At 51.8% G+C, this 16348-nt stretch overlaps 2 protein-coding genes across 2 annotated transcripts; both read right to left on the reverse strand.

The window, feature by feature from the left end:
* Positions 1-364: 364 nt before the first annotated feature.
* On the reverse strand, positions 365-9062 carry N7525_010855 (guanine nucleotide exchange factor DCK1; the record flags this gene model as incomplete). The annotated part of the gene is made up of 3 exons (XM_002561163.2): positions 365-1306; positions 1407-1867; positions 2699-9062. The coding sequence occupies 3 exons, from the start codon at positions 9060-9062 to the stop codon at positions 365-367; spliced, it is 7767 nt and encodes a 2588-aa protein (XP_002561209.2).
* A 1773-nt stretch (positions 9063-10835) lies between these two features.
* On the reverse strand, positions 10836-15485 carry N7525_010856 (GTP-Rho binding exocyst subunit SEC3; the record flags this gene model as incomplete). Its single annotated transcript, XM_002561161.2, has 3 exons — positions 10836-12869; positions 12932-15129; positions 15308-15485. 3 exons carry the CDS (start codon positions 15483-15485, stop codon positions 10836-10838), a joined length of 4410 nt encoding a protein of 1469 aa, XP_002561207.2.
* Positions 15486-16348: the final 863 nt, after the last annotated feature.

Raw genomic sequence — 16348 nt, forward strand, 5'->3', positions numbered from 1 at the left:
AGTGTGAACATTGAAGGAAAGACTTTTGCTGCTGATTTCATGTAGCGTAGATATATTTCCGCAATGTATAATGATGTCAATATGAAAATCCATCAAACGATTCGCTTTTAATAGCATATTTGACTTCATTTTTTCAGGGCTCTTCACGAAATCTTATAGAAATATACCCGTACATGCAATTTTGACTATTAATGTACTATAGACAAGCAGGGTTGACGTAGAATACAAGGAAACACAGCGACGCTACATGTAGGGAGGGCATAGAAGAATGAAATAGACAGATAAACAAAAGAGAGCCTGAAGACTAGGCAAAGACAACAACCCCCCCGAACGCGAAAATAAACCCCCAAACCCAAGTAACAGCCTAGTTACCAACACTATCAGGGTAGACATAGAACGCCAAGGCAAGAATTAGATACATGCCGAGACACATGCCACCCTCAAGGTAATTCGACTTTCCATCCTGAATAAGCAAGGTAACAACCAAGCCAGAGATAAAGAAAGCAACGGTCTCAAAAGTCTGGAAGTGGAGCGTCATCTCGATGCCCATAATCCAGCCCAGAATAACCAAGAAGGGAGTGACAAACAGCGCAATCTGCAAGCTGCTACCAATAGCGACTCCGATTGCGAGATCCATCTTGTCCTTGTACGCAACCACAACGGCAGTAACATGTTCCGCGGCATTACCCACAATCGGAATCAGCACCAGTCCAATGAACGTCTTGCTCATGCCTGTCGTCTGTACAAGAGGGTCGATAGCATCGACTAGGTAATCGGCGCAGATAGAGACGAGGACGGTCACGACGACGAGAACCACAGCCGCAGCCCAGGGGCTGAGGACCCGCTCCTCCTCCTCCTCTTCCTCCTCACCCTCGGCGCCAGCGGCGTTCTCGGTATCGCTGCAGTTCGTCTCCTCGAAGAGGTCGGAGTGGGATCCCAGCTGGAAGTAGAGGTACATGACGTAGATAATCAGGAGGATGATGGAGGTGCCGTGCGACAAGATAAGGATGTTCTTCTGCGCAGCCTTGTCCGGGTCCGGAATTTCGCCAGTAGCATCGGGCTTGGCGGTGGTGTTATTGGAGATCGCGGCGTAGAGAGTGGCAGGGATGATAAGCGATGCGGACGCCACTGCCATGAGCGAGGACATGGTTGATGCCACGGTGCTGTTGAAACTCTGTTCGCGGAAGCGGAGTCCACCGACGAAGAAGCAGCAGCCCAGGACAAGCAGGATGTTAGACAAAATGCTGCCCAGCATGCTGGCCTGAACGACGCGAATCTGGTTCTGTCTGAGGGCAATGATGCTGACCTATCAAGGAACAGGCAAATTAGCATCATATCAATACCAACACCAATAACCCGCTAGCTAGCACCGAGGGCATTGATTCGGGCAGGACTGGCAAACTTACAATAAGCTCAACGGCATTTCCAAAAGTGGCATTCATCAAGCCACCAAGCGATTGGCCGAGAGTAGCGGCCAGCTCCTCGGTAGCAAAACTGAGCAGCGAAGCGAGGGGAACAATAGCAAAGAAATTGAGCGTAAAGACAGTGGTGGAATCCCATTCTAGGGCACCGGCAATAATGCCAAAGGGCACGAAGATAAGCAGGACATTGACGTAGTCGCGGACGAGGGTCTTCCACGTCAGGTGCACGACGTGCATCGGCCAGTGCACCCACACGCGGGTATCATTGGGGTGGTGGTGGCGGCCATGCTCGTCGGCGTGAACGTGAGGCGAGAGGCCAGCGAAGGAGTCGCGGTGTGCGCCGAGTAGCCCTGTCCGCTCATTGGCGTCCAGGGAGCCGTTTCCAGAGGTCATTCTTCGTGGGCCGAAGGTGTGGCTTCGGAAGTGGGAGCGGAAGTTTGGGAGAGCTGGATATGATCTCAAGTTAGATTGGAGGATTATGTGTATGCATCGACGGAATTGTATAATTAAGGAGGCTTTCTGTGAAAGCCGGAAAGGAGCGGATGGGAAGAATGGGAGAAGAAGGGGAAGGGGAGTATATCAACGCACACATAATTTCTACCAAGCTTCCAAAGGTCCAAAGAGGTTAAGGAATGGATAATCGGTGGGGGGTTCAAGCCACGTCCAAGGTTTCTTTCTTAGCTGTGACATGGAAATTTCAGAAGGTTAGCACAGCCTTTGATTGTTAGGAACATGCAGAGCAAGGAGTGGAGCGTTGGGTAGTGGCCAAGGTGGGTGTGGCCCAGTCAGTGGAGAGAGGAGCTCTGAGATGACGACCCACCAGCCCTGATTCTCCACATAGCAGGTTATTCCAGTATGCTGATTGGCTACAACTCAAAGCCAAGACTGTGCACTGCCACAGTCGACGATTGGATGCACGGACAATTGTGTTTCGGAGATCCATGGATACTGACGACTTAGACTTTGGACATATACAACATAAGAAGCGCTGTTGGGTACCTAGGTAAAATAACATTATGTAGATTGGAACTATATAGCACATGGTATATGTCTTTTAACACCAAAGGAGAACCCCAGTCCACATATATATAAAAAAAAAGTCAGGCAAAGAATACATCAGGGTAGTAAGTCACATCAAGAAATGAAAGAAAAATAAAATAAAAGGAGAGTCAAAACACAGAAAAAAAAAACAAAACAAAAAAAGAGGTATAAAGGATAGAATCAAAAAAAAAGGAAAGGAAAAAAGGGGGGTCGTCATTACTCTTCCGGCAGCGCACCATTAGCTTTAAAATCCATCCGACTGTTCTTGCGTCCGACACCCTTGAGCATACTGAAACGACGGAACACCGAGTCACGCATCCCGTTATTACCATTATTGAGAACAGGGGACAGCGGGGCTGTGCCATTTGTAGTTGTCAGGGTCACCGCATTGCTCTCTTGTGTGACAGGCCGCGAATAATCGCGCGTAGACGGGAGCGTTGACCATCCACCACTGGAAGCGGGCGCAGCCCGGTCCGTGGCTGCCCCGGTGGCGGTAGGGCCACGGTGTTGGGAGCCGGCACGACTACCGCCGTCGTTGGAGCGGGCGGCCGTGTCGCGGGAGACATTGTGCGTGTTCAATGAGGTCTGGGAGTCATGGGCGACGGACGGCGAGGAGCCGTGCTTGTGTGTCTTGTCGCCGCCGAAGAAGCTGCGGCGCTTCTCGCTTCGGCCACCGCGGGAGTGGCTGGTCGTGCGGCTGTGGATCGTGGCCGTGTCGTCGTCGAGGTTTTCGTCTTGTTCTCCCGTTATTTGGCCCTTGCTGTCGGATTGCTGGATAGTGAAGATGGAGTTGGTGGCGCCGTGGGATCGCTTGAAGGGGTTGATTATGCTGATCCGGTGACTAACGGATTGTCTGTCGGAGCGCTTGCGGGTGTGGGCATTGCCTCGGGTTGTGCGGCTTAGGTCTTGTTCCGGACTGACAACTCGCTGGACAGGTGCCATTCGGCGCTTGTCGCTCAAGGAGGGGGATTGGCGGGCTGTCTGTGTGGGTGTAGGTGATGAGTACTCCAGCGGAGCTGGGAAGAGAGAAGCCAGTTCGGGCTCGAAGACATCTTCGAAGCGTCGAAGCAGTTCAGCTTGGGTGGCTTGCTGAGCGGGACGCTGATAAAGAGACAGTGCATGTTTGATAGCCAAGGCGTGGTCGACGAGTGCAACAGAGAGCGCAGTCTCCATCGGGTCCACAGGCTGCTGCGACGCTTGTACCTCTTCAGCATCTTCATCAATTCCTTCAAGCAGCCTGTTCCTTGCCATTTCCGCATCGGATAGGAATACACGGTACGATGCCACACAGTTGGAGTTGGACGATCCGGCCTCAAGGAGTGATTCCAACGCTTCAGTCAGATTAGACAAACCAGAGTCTTCGCCGGACGCAGCACGACGGCCAATAAGCTGAAGCTCCTGTGTCTTGCGCCACGTGCGCTCAATGGCGGTCTGCAGAGGTGACAGAGCAACCTCCTGAGCAGAAACAATCTCACTACGACGGAGGATATTCGGGAACGCTTCCGAGACAGTGAAAACGAGCTTTTCGACGAATTGCTCACGGACATCCGAGCTGCCCGTGTGTCGTCGCGAGGTGGCAGAGAAACGAGACGGATCCGAGATCAGTAGGTGCTCGCGGACAGAGGACGGAACCTTGGGGCGCTGGTAGACAGGATGAGAGACATCGCGGTAAGCGCTGACAGCGCTGATCTGAAGGAACTGGCCTTCGTAGTCAGGAATATCGCCAGTAGACATGACCTGCGCAGTAGGGTGTTCCCGCTGCATTCGATCCACGAAAGAGGCCATGCGCTCTGTCGGGGACGTCTCGAAGATGAACTCCTTATCGCGCAAGCCAGGAGGGAATCCGAGACCCTTGTAGACCACGCGGAAGTAACGCGGGAATTGTTTGCCGCCCTTGGCGATGAAGTCGTAGATTCGAGCCATGGAGCTTTGGGCTCGGGAGAGCTTGGCGAAGTCCATTGTCGTGTGCTCGTAGTGAACTGCGAGCTCCTTATAGCAAGCTAACGCGGGGCCCCAGGCCATCGCATTTTCGAAGTGCTGGATAATGGAGAAGTACAAAGCCTCTCTCCGTTCGAATGCATTTTGAGGTGGGAATGCAGGTCTGAGCAGCTCCGGCATAGGCTTGTTGAGATCCCATTCGTAGAGATCGGCATGGAACTGAAGGGCAAGACCTGCTTCGGTGAAGTTACCCGCTGCGGCCTGAGCCTCGGCAAGTTCATGGACGTAGCGAATGAAGATATCCTCGCGACCCATGTCCTTCATGTATTCCATCAGTTTCAGAGCGTGCAGACTCTGGGTTGAGGCACCACTCTGAGAAGCCACCAAAAGATCCAAGAGTTCATCGACTGTCCCGACAAGACTCTTGACAGCATTAGACAGTAGATCATCGGAAATCGTCTCACTCTCGAACAGATCCAACAGCTCGCCGATGAAGATTTTCTGGCTAACACTCTCATTCATCTGCTTGGACTTGAATAGAGCATCTAGGCTAGAGATGATCTCCGTTTCAATAATAGAGATATCCTGATTCAGATCCCATTCGCTCAGAATCATCGTCTGCAGTATCTGAACAGCAACATGTCGCAGCCCCTCGTGGACGCTGAGACACAAACCAATGATAGGAGGCACCAGGCCGGGAACATACTGAACCTGATAACCGCCCAGCCTTTTCAAATTGAAGCGCTCCCTCTCGTCATCCGTAGTCTCCCAACCAATGGCTTCCCAGGTCGACTGCAACAGGTCGGCTCCCTGCTCACGCACATCACCGGCGATCTTCCAGACCGCGCGGCGCTTCTGCTCGGGGAAGGTCTCGAGCGCGAGGACATCGCTAGAAATTACCTTCAACAAAGTCATGAAGAATGACTCCCATAGCTTTGTATCGAAGGTGTCGGCATCATCCGGTGCCGGAAGGAGTTTGTCAATGAGCAACACTGCAATATGTTCAAGGCTTTTGATAGTCGCGCGGTGGTTGTACACATGAATACTAAACCAAGTCTCGGGGTAAGCCTCGCAGTCGAGGAGGGAGTTGTGGGCCTCAAGGGTCTGAGCAACAAATAGTGCAAGCTCCAATTCTTTCAAGGCGGGAAGGTTGGGAGACGGGATCTTGGCAATGGCAGCCATGAGCGCAGACAGTTCAACCAGAGACTCATCGAAGCTTTGAGGAGTCTTGGCAGACTTCATCTGGAAGGGGAAAGCCTTGCTGAAGAGCAAAGATAGATATTCTGTCTCGTCTACTCCCTCAGTGGAGATAGCACAGTAAGAGGCGACGATGCTCGGCATGAACCCGTAAAGCAGAGGATCAGACTGGCTGAGTAACTGAGCCACGATTGAGCTGCTTAGTCGCACCTGATCCCGATACAAATCCGAGACGCTCGAGGTGGAACCCCAGTATGGAGCCAACCAACCAATACAGCTGGAGATCAAGGTTCGTCTCTCCTCACCAGAGGCGAAAACCTCAAATTGGGTATAGTTCTGGATGAGAACTAGCTTATAGAGTATCAACATTCCGGTGACATCCTTGCATGAATCCATGAAACTCAAAGCTATCATAATCATTTCATCCTTGCTCAGGACGTTGGAGAGCTCGGGCAACCACGTATGGAAATGTTGGACCACTAGGGTTTTGCTGCCGACCAAAGCCGGTGAGGAGTTTTTCATCAAGGTCTCCATAGACTTGAAAATGGTATGCATGTCTCTGTTGAAAGTGGATTGCACTGTGGTGATGCCAATACCTTCCTCCTTGGCCTTTTGCTGCTCGCGGGCTTTGATGATGAACTTCAACAGATGGCGTCCCACCTTGAAGGCAGCGCGAAGACTTCGAGATTGAGTACCGTCTGTCCCTGCGTTCAAGAGGCGCAGGTAGCTTCGAATAAGGCACGGAGTGACAAATGGGAAGTTGAACTGCTCATCGGTGTAGCGGTCGACTAGCGGGCCTAGGTTGTATCGTCGATCATGAACAATCCCCAGAACAGTGACCAGGTCGTTGAAGATCAAGTTTTCGTATTCTTCATTGCCAGCATTCTCGACCAGGATTCCGAAGAGCGCATCGAAGACGCCGCTGAGTTGTTTGACAATCTCGATCTCGGGAACAAAGAGTAAACGCTTTAAGGTATCTAAGACCTCGTCCACTGGGCGCTCTTTCCAGTTCAGAAGGCCCAGAATGACTTGGTCCTGAGAGTACTCTGTGCTGCAAAGATGGGTTTCAAGATGTAAAGTGGCCAATGGGCCCGTCACGGCTTCATCTTTGGCGGATTCATTCTTGCCAAGCGCGCTCCATGGGAGGTTCAGATACGCTCCCTTTCCATTCTCAATGCTAGATGTCTGCTTGTCATAAGCATGTAACAGCAGAGAGTGACGCCCATCTCTAATGAAAGCCTGCTGGTCCCAGAGGGGCATCCAGGCCAGAGCAAAGGGAAATTCTGGCGCATCTGCAACACTCATCACCATGTGCGAGCCAGGGATTTGTTCCGTAGGAATCTTGAGTCGAATTGTCTGGTTCCAAGGCGTGCCGCGCTGGGCGATTGTAGTGCGCCAGGCCGTGTTCGAAGCATTGGATGACGAAGGGAAGACACATTTGTCTATCCGAGCTCCTTTAGCATCACGCACTTCGAGAGTAAGTTGAAGATTGTGGAGTCCCGTGCTCATTTGCAGAGGAATTTGACCAGCCTGCGGGTGAGACAAGAGAGCATCTGCGGGGAATACGGCCTGAGAGAGCGTCACGTAGATATCGGATCTTGGCTTCGTAGGAGCCTTAGAGAACCCAATGCGCTGGGTCTGTACGACATCGTGCAATATAGTGGGGTTCTGACGGATCAGGAACTCGGCGTCGCAACTGGCAAAGGGGCGTAGATGGAGGTGCAAACGGGCCGCAGGGTCGGCACGCACATACCGGCCGGTGGGACTAGGAAGTAAGGCGCGGATCAACTTGTCGAAGCCATCCGTGAGCCCTTCGCCGTCTTCGCCGTCTCGACGGGGCGACCAAATATTGATCACCTGCTCAACGTCCTTATCCTGTCGAAGAATCGGCGAGATCTCCAGTATCCCAACGCCAACAGTGCGGATCGCCGTGACCTCCTTCGTTGGGGCGGATTGAGAGGTTGCTTCTTTGGCGCTGGACGTACTGCTTGATGATCGTGGAAGCCCTTGAGTTGTGGACTTCGATGGCTGATCTAAACTCGGTCCCCGTTGCTTGGGCGTCCACATCATGCTGCGCCGCGTTCTTAAACTTCCCTTGGCCGAGGGTTGGACGCCCCCGTTTGCCGTGGGCTTGGTCGGAGTTGGACTCTCCCGCGAGACTGATGGCCTCGACGTAGGAGTGGTATCAGCTGTGGATCGCGACTCTGGAGCACGGACCCAAGCAACTAGATAGAGCTGCCGCCCATTCGCGGACCCATCTCCGATGTCTGTTGCGGCCAATTCAGTGAATAGGGTCTTCAGTCTACTGCTTTGGCTCATGTTGACGAACTTATCAGGAGACGGAATATCTAAGCTAAAAGTCTCAGACAGTGGACTGAGCGAACCAGCGTCTGAACGGGAAAACAGCTGAATTCCAATGGTCACTTGGCCAGGTGCATTCCCTGATACGGCGTTGATTTCCAGCAGCAAATGATGAAGTGCGGTGGCATCGGATGTCTGGGTGGGACGGGACTCAAGCATACTCATCTCGGACTGCAGCTTTGCCAGTTGGATAGCAGAGTCGTCACCGGTTAGCAAACGGCCTCTCTCCTCCGGATCGCGGACAATCACGTCCCCGCTAAGCATTTTGTTTGCCTTGACAAGTTTCCAGACTGTCTCGTCCCGCAATGCTTCCTTCTCCTTTCCAGTCAGAACGTTGTGTAGTAATTGTCGTCTCGCAAAGTCCAGCTCTTGTACAATGGTTGACATTTCCTCCAACACATCATACCGGCGTCCCAACAGCAGTTCATGCAAATTAGTCGAATGCCATTCGCGCAGACACGATGCGATCTCATCGACTAGTGGCTCTGTGAGAGAAGTCGGGGTTTCATCACCAATCTTAAGCATCGGGACGGGAGCAGCAGGCTTGGGCGCATCAGGGTCGCGAGGAGCAAGGAAGACAGGCGTATGCGGAATCGAGCCCGTTCGCCATCGCGGACTTGCCTGGTCTGACCCATCGGTCTTGTGAATAATGATCTGGGAAGGCTTCCCCTTTTTCGCAAAGACAACATCAGACACCTCGCCAACCGCCTGGAAGTCATTGACGGAATAAGCCAGGCTATTCCGGGACAGGTATTCTCCATCCCAGCCGGAAAAGGTCAGTCGATCAATGCTTTTCCGGTCAGCATTTAGTAGTGCTTTGTATCCGTCGCCGTCGCCCAGCACCTCTCTAATCTCAACGCAGTTCCGCGGGAAGATACCAGAGAACACACGAGCTTCAAGAGTCTGGCCTTTGGCACTTGTCAATCCGGCCAGCAACGAAGGCGGCGCGACCAGATAGCCTCGGCACCACTCGCCGTCCCTCCCTCCTTGTTCAATTATGTAGAGCTCATCGCCCAGCTCCAATGGTAGATCTGCGGGGGAAGATGGATTGAAAGGGTATATGGCCACGGCAAAGGCGATGCGAGGCAGCGGCCGCCAGGGCATGGCTGTGTTGTGAATCGCCCGACGCGATTGGAGCTCGAGACACCAGATCTAAGGCGTGCCAGTCCCCGCAAATGGATATCCGATTGCAAGATCCACGGGAAGGATTTTAAGGTTGTCGATCGGTTCGAGGAATGTTCGTTTCAAGCGAAGGCCACATGCAGTGGGAGATCCGAGTCAGGTCCCGGGGAGGGGGGAATTAACGAGAGGAATGTGGGATTTCGAGGAATGCGACAAGTAACGATCTAAAGAGACATGATTAGGCGCAAGTGGGACTAAAGGATTCGTCCTGTCGGGGAGCAAGGAAAGAAAAACAGCACAGAGACAGTTCTCTATGTACACGAAAGACACGAACGAGGTCTGGAGTTGCAATTGAAAGTATCCGTGCTCCCCCCCTTGGACATGTGGAGACCATTTGGAGGCGTGGGGAAGAGACTCACCGTATTAAAAGAAGAAAAAAGACACACAAGACACAAGTCAGAAAAAAAAAAACCAGAAAAAAGAAAGAGAAATGGAAATATCAAGATCTTGAAAGGAGGAAAAGAAGATTAAAATCGAAGATCGAAGATCCCCCCCACACATAGCCAAATGGTAAATCAGTCGGATAACTGCCTTTACCTTGCTTCTGCCGTTAATAGGGACATTTTAAGATTACTGTCTCCTAACATAACAGTCGACATATGGTCAAACAATAATTGACATACTTGACATTCATTCAATGTTCCTATTCGCCTGAAATTATCCGTACCTACAACCTAGGTACAGTACAAAATGTGATAGATCCTCCATGCTTAACTACCTATAACACAGTATATCCGAAACCTCAAACCCCTGAAACTCTCATGAAGCGAACGGTGGGTCGAAATGGCCAATAAAAAGAACTAAACTCTTTATCCCTGGTTTTATATGGGAAAGTGCTTAATCCCGATTCTCTACAACATGCTACTAATAGGAAGAATAGGGAGGAAATAGGGAGACTAGTCGGCGGGTACCCGTCTCCATATAAGAACAGCTCCCCTTGACACATTTCGTCTCAGGGAAAACCATGCAAAATCCAGATGACCTTATCAGATCTCCAAACAGAATTGCTATGAAACATTGACCTTTGGGGCGAAAAGGATGTTTCAAGTGTTCGCTCAGCTGAGTCGCCTTTTTGATATCGAAATCGACTACCTCTACGCCCGCAATGCAAAGAGATCCAATGCATCCGCCTTTCTCTGGGCAGCAAAAACGGCTAGTTAACTACCCAGCCCTCACCAACGAAACTAACCATTTAGCAACCAACTATGATAGCGACACTTCTCTCCACATAGCTACAACCGTAGGGAATCCAAGTGTAGTTACGCGGCAGCGTATGGTTAGGCTAAAGTCGTAGAAGTATTAACTAAGGTGTTAGGGATCCAGCTTGAATCTAAATCACACCAGGAATAACACTATAAAATGAGCCTCGATAAACGGCCGCGAGATTGTGGTTAGGATTCTCATCGAATAGGAATCTACCAATAAGATGATCTTCCATATCTACAATGGCTGCAATTGGCAGTACTGTCAATCCGGATAACTGCAAGAGTGAATCTCAAGAGCTTACCAATTATCGTGAGTGGACGTGGGATACGCACAAGGGTGGATGGGAATGTGCCTTGTGCGTCGATTGGGGTTAATGTCAATGCCCGGTGAGAGGGCATGGTCTGGAAGTTATAGAAGAGAATACATAGGAAAAAAGAAGCATAAACGAAACAAAGGGGAATAGGATTATCTTTCAATATGAAGTACATCTCATTTGCGGAACATGCTAAGGGTCTCTTCCTTGCGCCAATCCAGCTCCAATTGACCCTCGTAGACATCTTCAATAATCTTCCGGGTGCGGTCATACGTATTCTCATAACGGTTCTCGCACTCCCGAAGCACCTTGACAACGAGGCTGCGGCTAAGACCAGGGTCGTCGGCGTCACCAAAGTGCTTCTCGACACGCTTCTTGAGCATTTCGATGCCACGGCGGATTTCCTTGTTGTCGTAGGAGGCGAGAACCTTCTTCGCCACCGTGCGGGAGTGGCTGGCGCGGGCTGCAATATCGGTCGGGTTACCGCCTGCAGCAAGGAGGTTGTCAATGGACTGCACGAAATCAATCAACTTGCCCAGTGGGCGGTGAATGACCGCGTCGAGGTAGAGCTTCATGTGCTCCTGGAAGTCTTGGTGGGCCCGATCGGCCCAGCGTTCAAGTGCAGGGATGTTGTGCACATCTACTTCTTCGATGTAGTGGTTCATGTTCTCAATAAGGAGGATGTGGTAGTTCAGGATCTCCTTGTCTTCCGGATCACCCGCACCCGCAGTGACGCCCGGAGGTTGGCCGGGTGCTTCCTTGGCAATGAATTTGAGTGACTCCCACATCGCACGGTTGATACGGTCGTACGCGTCATTGACGCTAACGCGAATGTCACAGAAGGCGCCAGACGGGGATGACAGCATGCTTTCCACCGCATTGGAGAAGTTGGGGAACACCCGCATGAAGGAAATTACTCCCTTCCGCTTGTTCACCTTGACTTTGGTGTCCTCGATGCCTCGGATTTGTTCATCTACAAATCGGTTGAACAGTCCCATCAGGCGGGAATGAATTTTCTGCAGTGCATGAAGAATGAACTCTTGGTTCGTGTCGTCAAAGTCATTCATGGCAGTCTCCAACGCATAGAGAATGCCGATTCCTTGAAGAGGATCAGCTTGCATGGCCCAGTCCACCATGCTCTGCATGTCATTCGGCCAGAATGAGTAGATCTCATCCATAATCTGCTCGACTCTCTTTGCCATCCCCCGATCGGGATCATGCGGCTGGTTGGCGGAGAAATCGGGGCAAGAGCGATTTTCTGGAATAGTAGCAGACACCAAGTCGGAAAAATCGGCGCTGGCAAGAGAATCGAGATGGAAGAATTGAACAATGAAGTTTTGCTCCTGAGCCATCATATTCAGTGTCTCCCGCAGCGTCCCAGAGAATGCCTCAGACGGCTCAGACTTTCCTTCTTTCTTCCCGCTGCCTGAAGCCAGTCGAAGTCCAGCGGCAGCCCGTACCGTCTTGCCTCGTCGCACCGTCAGTTTTCGTGCAGCCATGGTGAGACCCTCGGCTTCTTTCTCTTTCTCTTGGTGTGTGAAAAGGAGTTCCTGCTCATCCCCCGTTGGTTTGCGCGCTGTCTTCTTCCAAGCCAGATTATTGTCGCGGAAGTCGCCCTGGTACGAAGGCTTGGACTGCTGCTCGTAGAGTCCGACAAGGCTATGCCATTCTGCCATGCTAACTTCCTTAGCGAATAGCATCAGGGTATTATACCGCCAGACCTCTTGACGGAAGTGCCCTCGTGCGGCACTATCTAATTTCATGGGATCATTGGCACCCCCGTTGGTCCAATCAACGCGTTTTTGTTCTGCCATTTTGAAGGCAAGGGCCATGAACTGCTGCAGTCGGTTGAGGAACATGGTTGCAGTAGAGCGATACTCTTCCTTCTTTTGCTTGATCGCACGCATCTGGCCGATCTCTGTATCAGCATACACACCGACACTAGCATCGACTTGACGTTTCTTGTTTTGTCCAATATCAGAGTCGATGGTGAGCATGGCCTTGTACAACGTCGCTAGAGCGCTTTCAGTATCCTTCAACCCATCGGGGTTGCTCAAGGAGGCCTCTTTGAGGGGCCCCAGTTCGGATGAAGATATTGAAAGTGTCTTCAAAAGGGTTTGCAGTTCGCTTTGCAGGAGCTTCTGATTCGCTGTTTGTACCTGCAAACCTTGACCTTGAGCTTCAATATAGGCGACGTCCTCGTGAAGGGTCTGTAATGTCGTCTTGTTAGCCGACTGGAGATCAATCCTGATTCTGCGATCTTGAAACTCACGTTCAGTTCATGAGAATAAAGGGTCAAAAGACCATCCAGCTCGTCACACTCTTCAATCGTTCTGTCAATCAAGCTCGCAAGTTGTTCCACCTTTCCTTCTTGTTGTTCAAGGTTGCCAAGCCAGCTGGTGGCCTCGACACGGCCAATTTCACGGCGAACATCTGCTTCCAAATCCTCAATCTTCTGTTCATCGGCCAGCCGTCCGTTCCAGCCTAGATCTGTGAGGATGTCATCAAACTCAATACCACGTCCGTCGAGAACGCTGGGATCGATCCCAAGGGCCTGGCAATATTTCATAGTGTGGTCTTCACGGCGTCTACGGCGACGTCCTTGAGTAGCCGGAGATGGCGATCTTGAACGATCTTCAACCTTTATCACAACATCAGAGAGATTCTCCCGTGAGACCTCAGGAGTTTGGACAGGGGCCACCGCGATGTCCTCCGGTGCTGGCTCTGTAACCTCAACGGTTGGTGTCTCCGGCCCTGCAGCGGGCGCGGGGAATTGGATATCTTGTTCCGACTTTGTTGCCACTGGACTCTGAGGGGGATCGGTCGCCGACCGGGTAAGGGACGGCGCCGGAACAACGCTGGTGATGCCATCAGGGCCAGCGACATCGGCCTGTGACTTCTTCGCGGCTGCCAGCAGTCGCTCACCAGCCCCACCAGCTCTGGGCTTGAAACCAGCATAAGCATTTGCAGCCTTTTTCCAGGCGCCAGCAATATCTTTGCCCTCCTTTTTCTTGATCATAGGACCGAGCCCCGGGCGATGCGGCTCGAATTCGCCGGTTTCTTCAACTTGCTCCGGGGAAGCTTGAGATGGCGAGTCCCCAGCAGGAGCAGTTTCGACAGGCGTATTGGACTTTTCATTGGAAGGCTCAATAGGCTCTGCCGAGGGCAGATTCGCAGCCATAATGGCAGCAGGTTCTGCAGCCAGTCCCTCAATTGCCGGTGACGAAGACGGTTCCCGGGGCTGTGCAGGAGCTCCAGGTGACAAGCTATCTGTACTTTTCTCTTGAGGCAGAGAGGTCTGATTGAACGGGAATGCCTTCTCCCCACTAGCACGCTGGGGGGACTTTGGCCCAAAGCTGGGCGTAGGACGTGGGGCCGTGTCTTTACTCTCATTATTGGAAGAGCTAGAGGTTGTAGGACGGAGTGCGTCATTGCTGCGCATGAATTCTGGTGTCTTGTTTTGGGCTGGCTGGGTAGCAAGAGGCGGAGGTCTGGTCCCGCGATCCTGGCTGCGAGCAGAAGATGGGCGGAGTGACTCCGGAATATCAGCATAGCTGCTGGATTGTGCTGCAGCAGACAAATTATCTGTTCCCCTCGGCTCCGATTGTGAACTCTGGGGTTTTGCGTTTGCTGCGCTACGCTCGGCTGCGCGTGGCGGCGGTTGCTGGTCTAGGGGTGGCCCAGAAAGAAGCGACTGAGGCGGAGACTTATGTAGATCAAAGGGAGAAGGTGCTGGTCTACCTTGTCCTGTAGATGGCCGAGAACCGGTGGACGGCCGAGACATCTGCTCACGGCTCTTTTGAGTACGAAGTGCCGGGTCTTCGGAGGGCTTTCTTTTTACTTCTCGGGGCCCATCGCGACTGGGGTCACGGCCTCTGTAGGACGATTGTAGCGAGGGAGGCACCGGGCTGTCCGATGTTGAAGGCTTCGGACCGGGTCCCCTTGACGGTGGTCCATTTGAAGAGCCACCGGGTTGTGATGGTTGTGCTGGCTGCCCTTGTTGTCCCGATTGTCCATGTCTTGCCAGCACTTGTCGCTCCTTGTCGTCAAAACCAATGAGATTGGGGACTTTTCCATTGGTGTATTTCTTGTAAATTTTGACCAAGCTCCCGATGAAGAACTCCTTTTCCTTAGAAGTCCTAGCATGCCAGTAGTATGGTTTTCCAATTGTGACCGTGAATCCTACATTGCCCGCCCATTCCTTTTGTTGCTGCTCTCCTGGTGTTCTCGGCACAATCGAACCAAATGATTGAATTGCGCTTAAATCGTCGAGCATCCAAGTTTTTCCAATGGAGAAGGTCCCTTCATTGTTCTCTCGAGCTTTGTGTATGCGGACTCTGCCTGACTTTCGAACCGCTATGATAATGATACGGGGTTTCTTGTTCTCCGGTGGCCCATTTGGCGGGGAGGGGCTAGAGGGGTGCGCTGCATCCTCGGTGATGCGGACATGCGTTATATAAGACTCGAGCACTAGAAACAAAAAAGGGCGTTAGCAGAGATCACGGGCAGAATAGCTGAACGAAGCAAACGCATTGCGATCCAATCTAGGCCCTGTACGTCACTTTCGCAATGTGTTGCCAACCACACCACTATCGCCTGAAATCGGGGGGAGGGCAAATCTGAGGAAATACGTTGACCATGTACGTACAGAGACCTTCTTCATCCTTTTTTGCGAAACAACTATGAATGATCCGCTTCTTCTCATCCTCAAAAGCGGCCCCTCTTGTCATGGTGCTTGGGCTAGAGCCCGAATCAGACTGCATATCTCCACGATTTGGCAGCGGCCCTGGCAGAGGCCCGCGGGGACGGTCCCTGCCATTCATCATGGTATCGAGGGACACAGAGCTCAAGTGTGGGTAGCCGCGAGATCAAGGGGACATGGTCGGGATGGTCGGGATCGGGCGACGCCACTACGCACCACGCGCGGAAGGAATTGAAATCCGTTGAGGGACAATGCGTTTGCAGGCCGGCGGAATACGACGAGGTATAAAGCAGTACACGTTGTGGCCCAAAGTAATGCAAGTGGCCAGCGCTGAAGTTCGAATTAGCTCATCAATGTGTCTCGCGGGTGGAACCTTGGGAAGGCGGAGAGCTTGGAGCGGAGTATTGAATTGATCCGGGGTTGCCCAGCTGTAAACAAACGTGCGGAATGTCAGAGATTAGCATTGAATTGAGAGCAGATTTTATACGGCAGCTACTCACTGTAGTATTACTATCTTACTTGATTTTAGGTGTACAGACGTACTAGCCCTGTGTTATGACAGTGCATACCATCCATGACTTTGATCCTATTGGCTTTTAATTGCCAGCAAAATGTTAGTCATCCATCCCATGGTCAGGTCCAGGTCCAGGCTCCAATCCTAGCGCCTAGATGCATGTTGGATGGAAACTGCTAATGCGACATATATCCAAGTTTCTACATCGTAGTGCTCAATCCCCTAGTCAATCATGTCCGCCACTATCCTAGCTGTGATCACTGGGAAGATGAATAAGCCTGGAAGCTTCAGTCGAGGGCGGTGAGAAGAGATAGCCAATCACATGATCAAGGCTAAGGAAGCCAAAACACCTGCGCGCCAACCACCGCCTATCCCCACTAATCAACGCTCACCAATATGCGCCAATCACCGTGAAGCTGATGGCTTACCGCCTTTTATATACTTTTTTTTTTTCTCTCTCTCTTCTGGTTCCT

This window comes from Penicillium rubens (assembly GCF_028828025.1).
Source record: "Penicillium rubens strain IBT 27055 chromosome Unknown utg000004l_segment0_segment0, whole genome shotgun sequence".
NCBI lineage: Eukaryota > Fungi > Ascomycota > Eurotiomycetes > Eurotiales > Aspergillaceae > Penicillium > Penicillium rubens.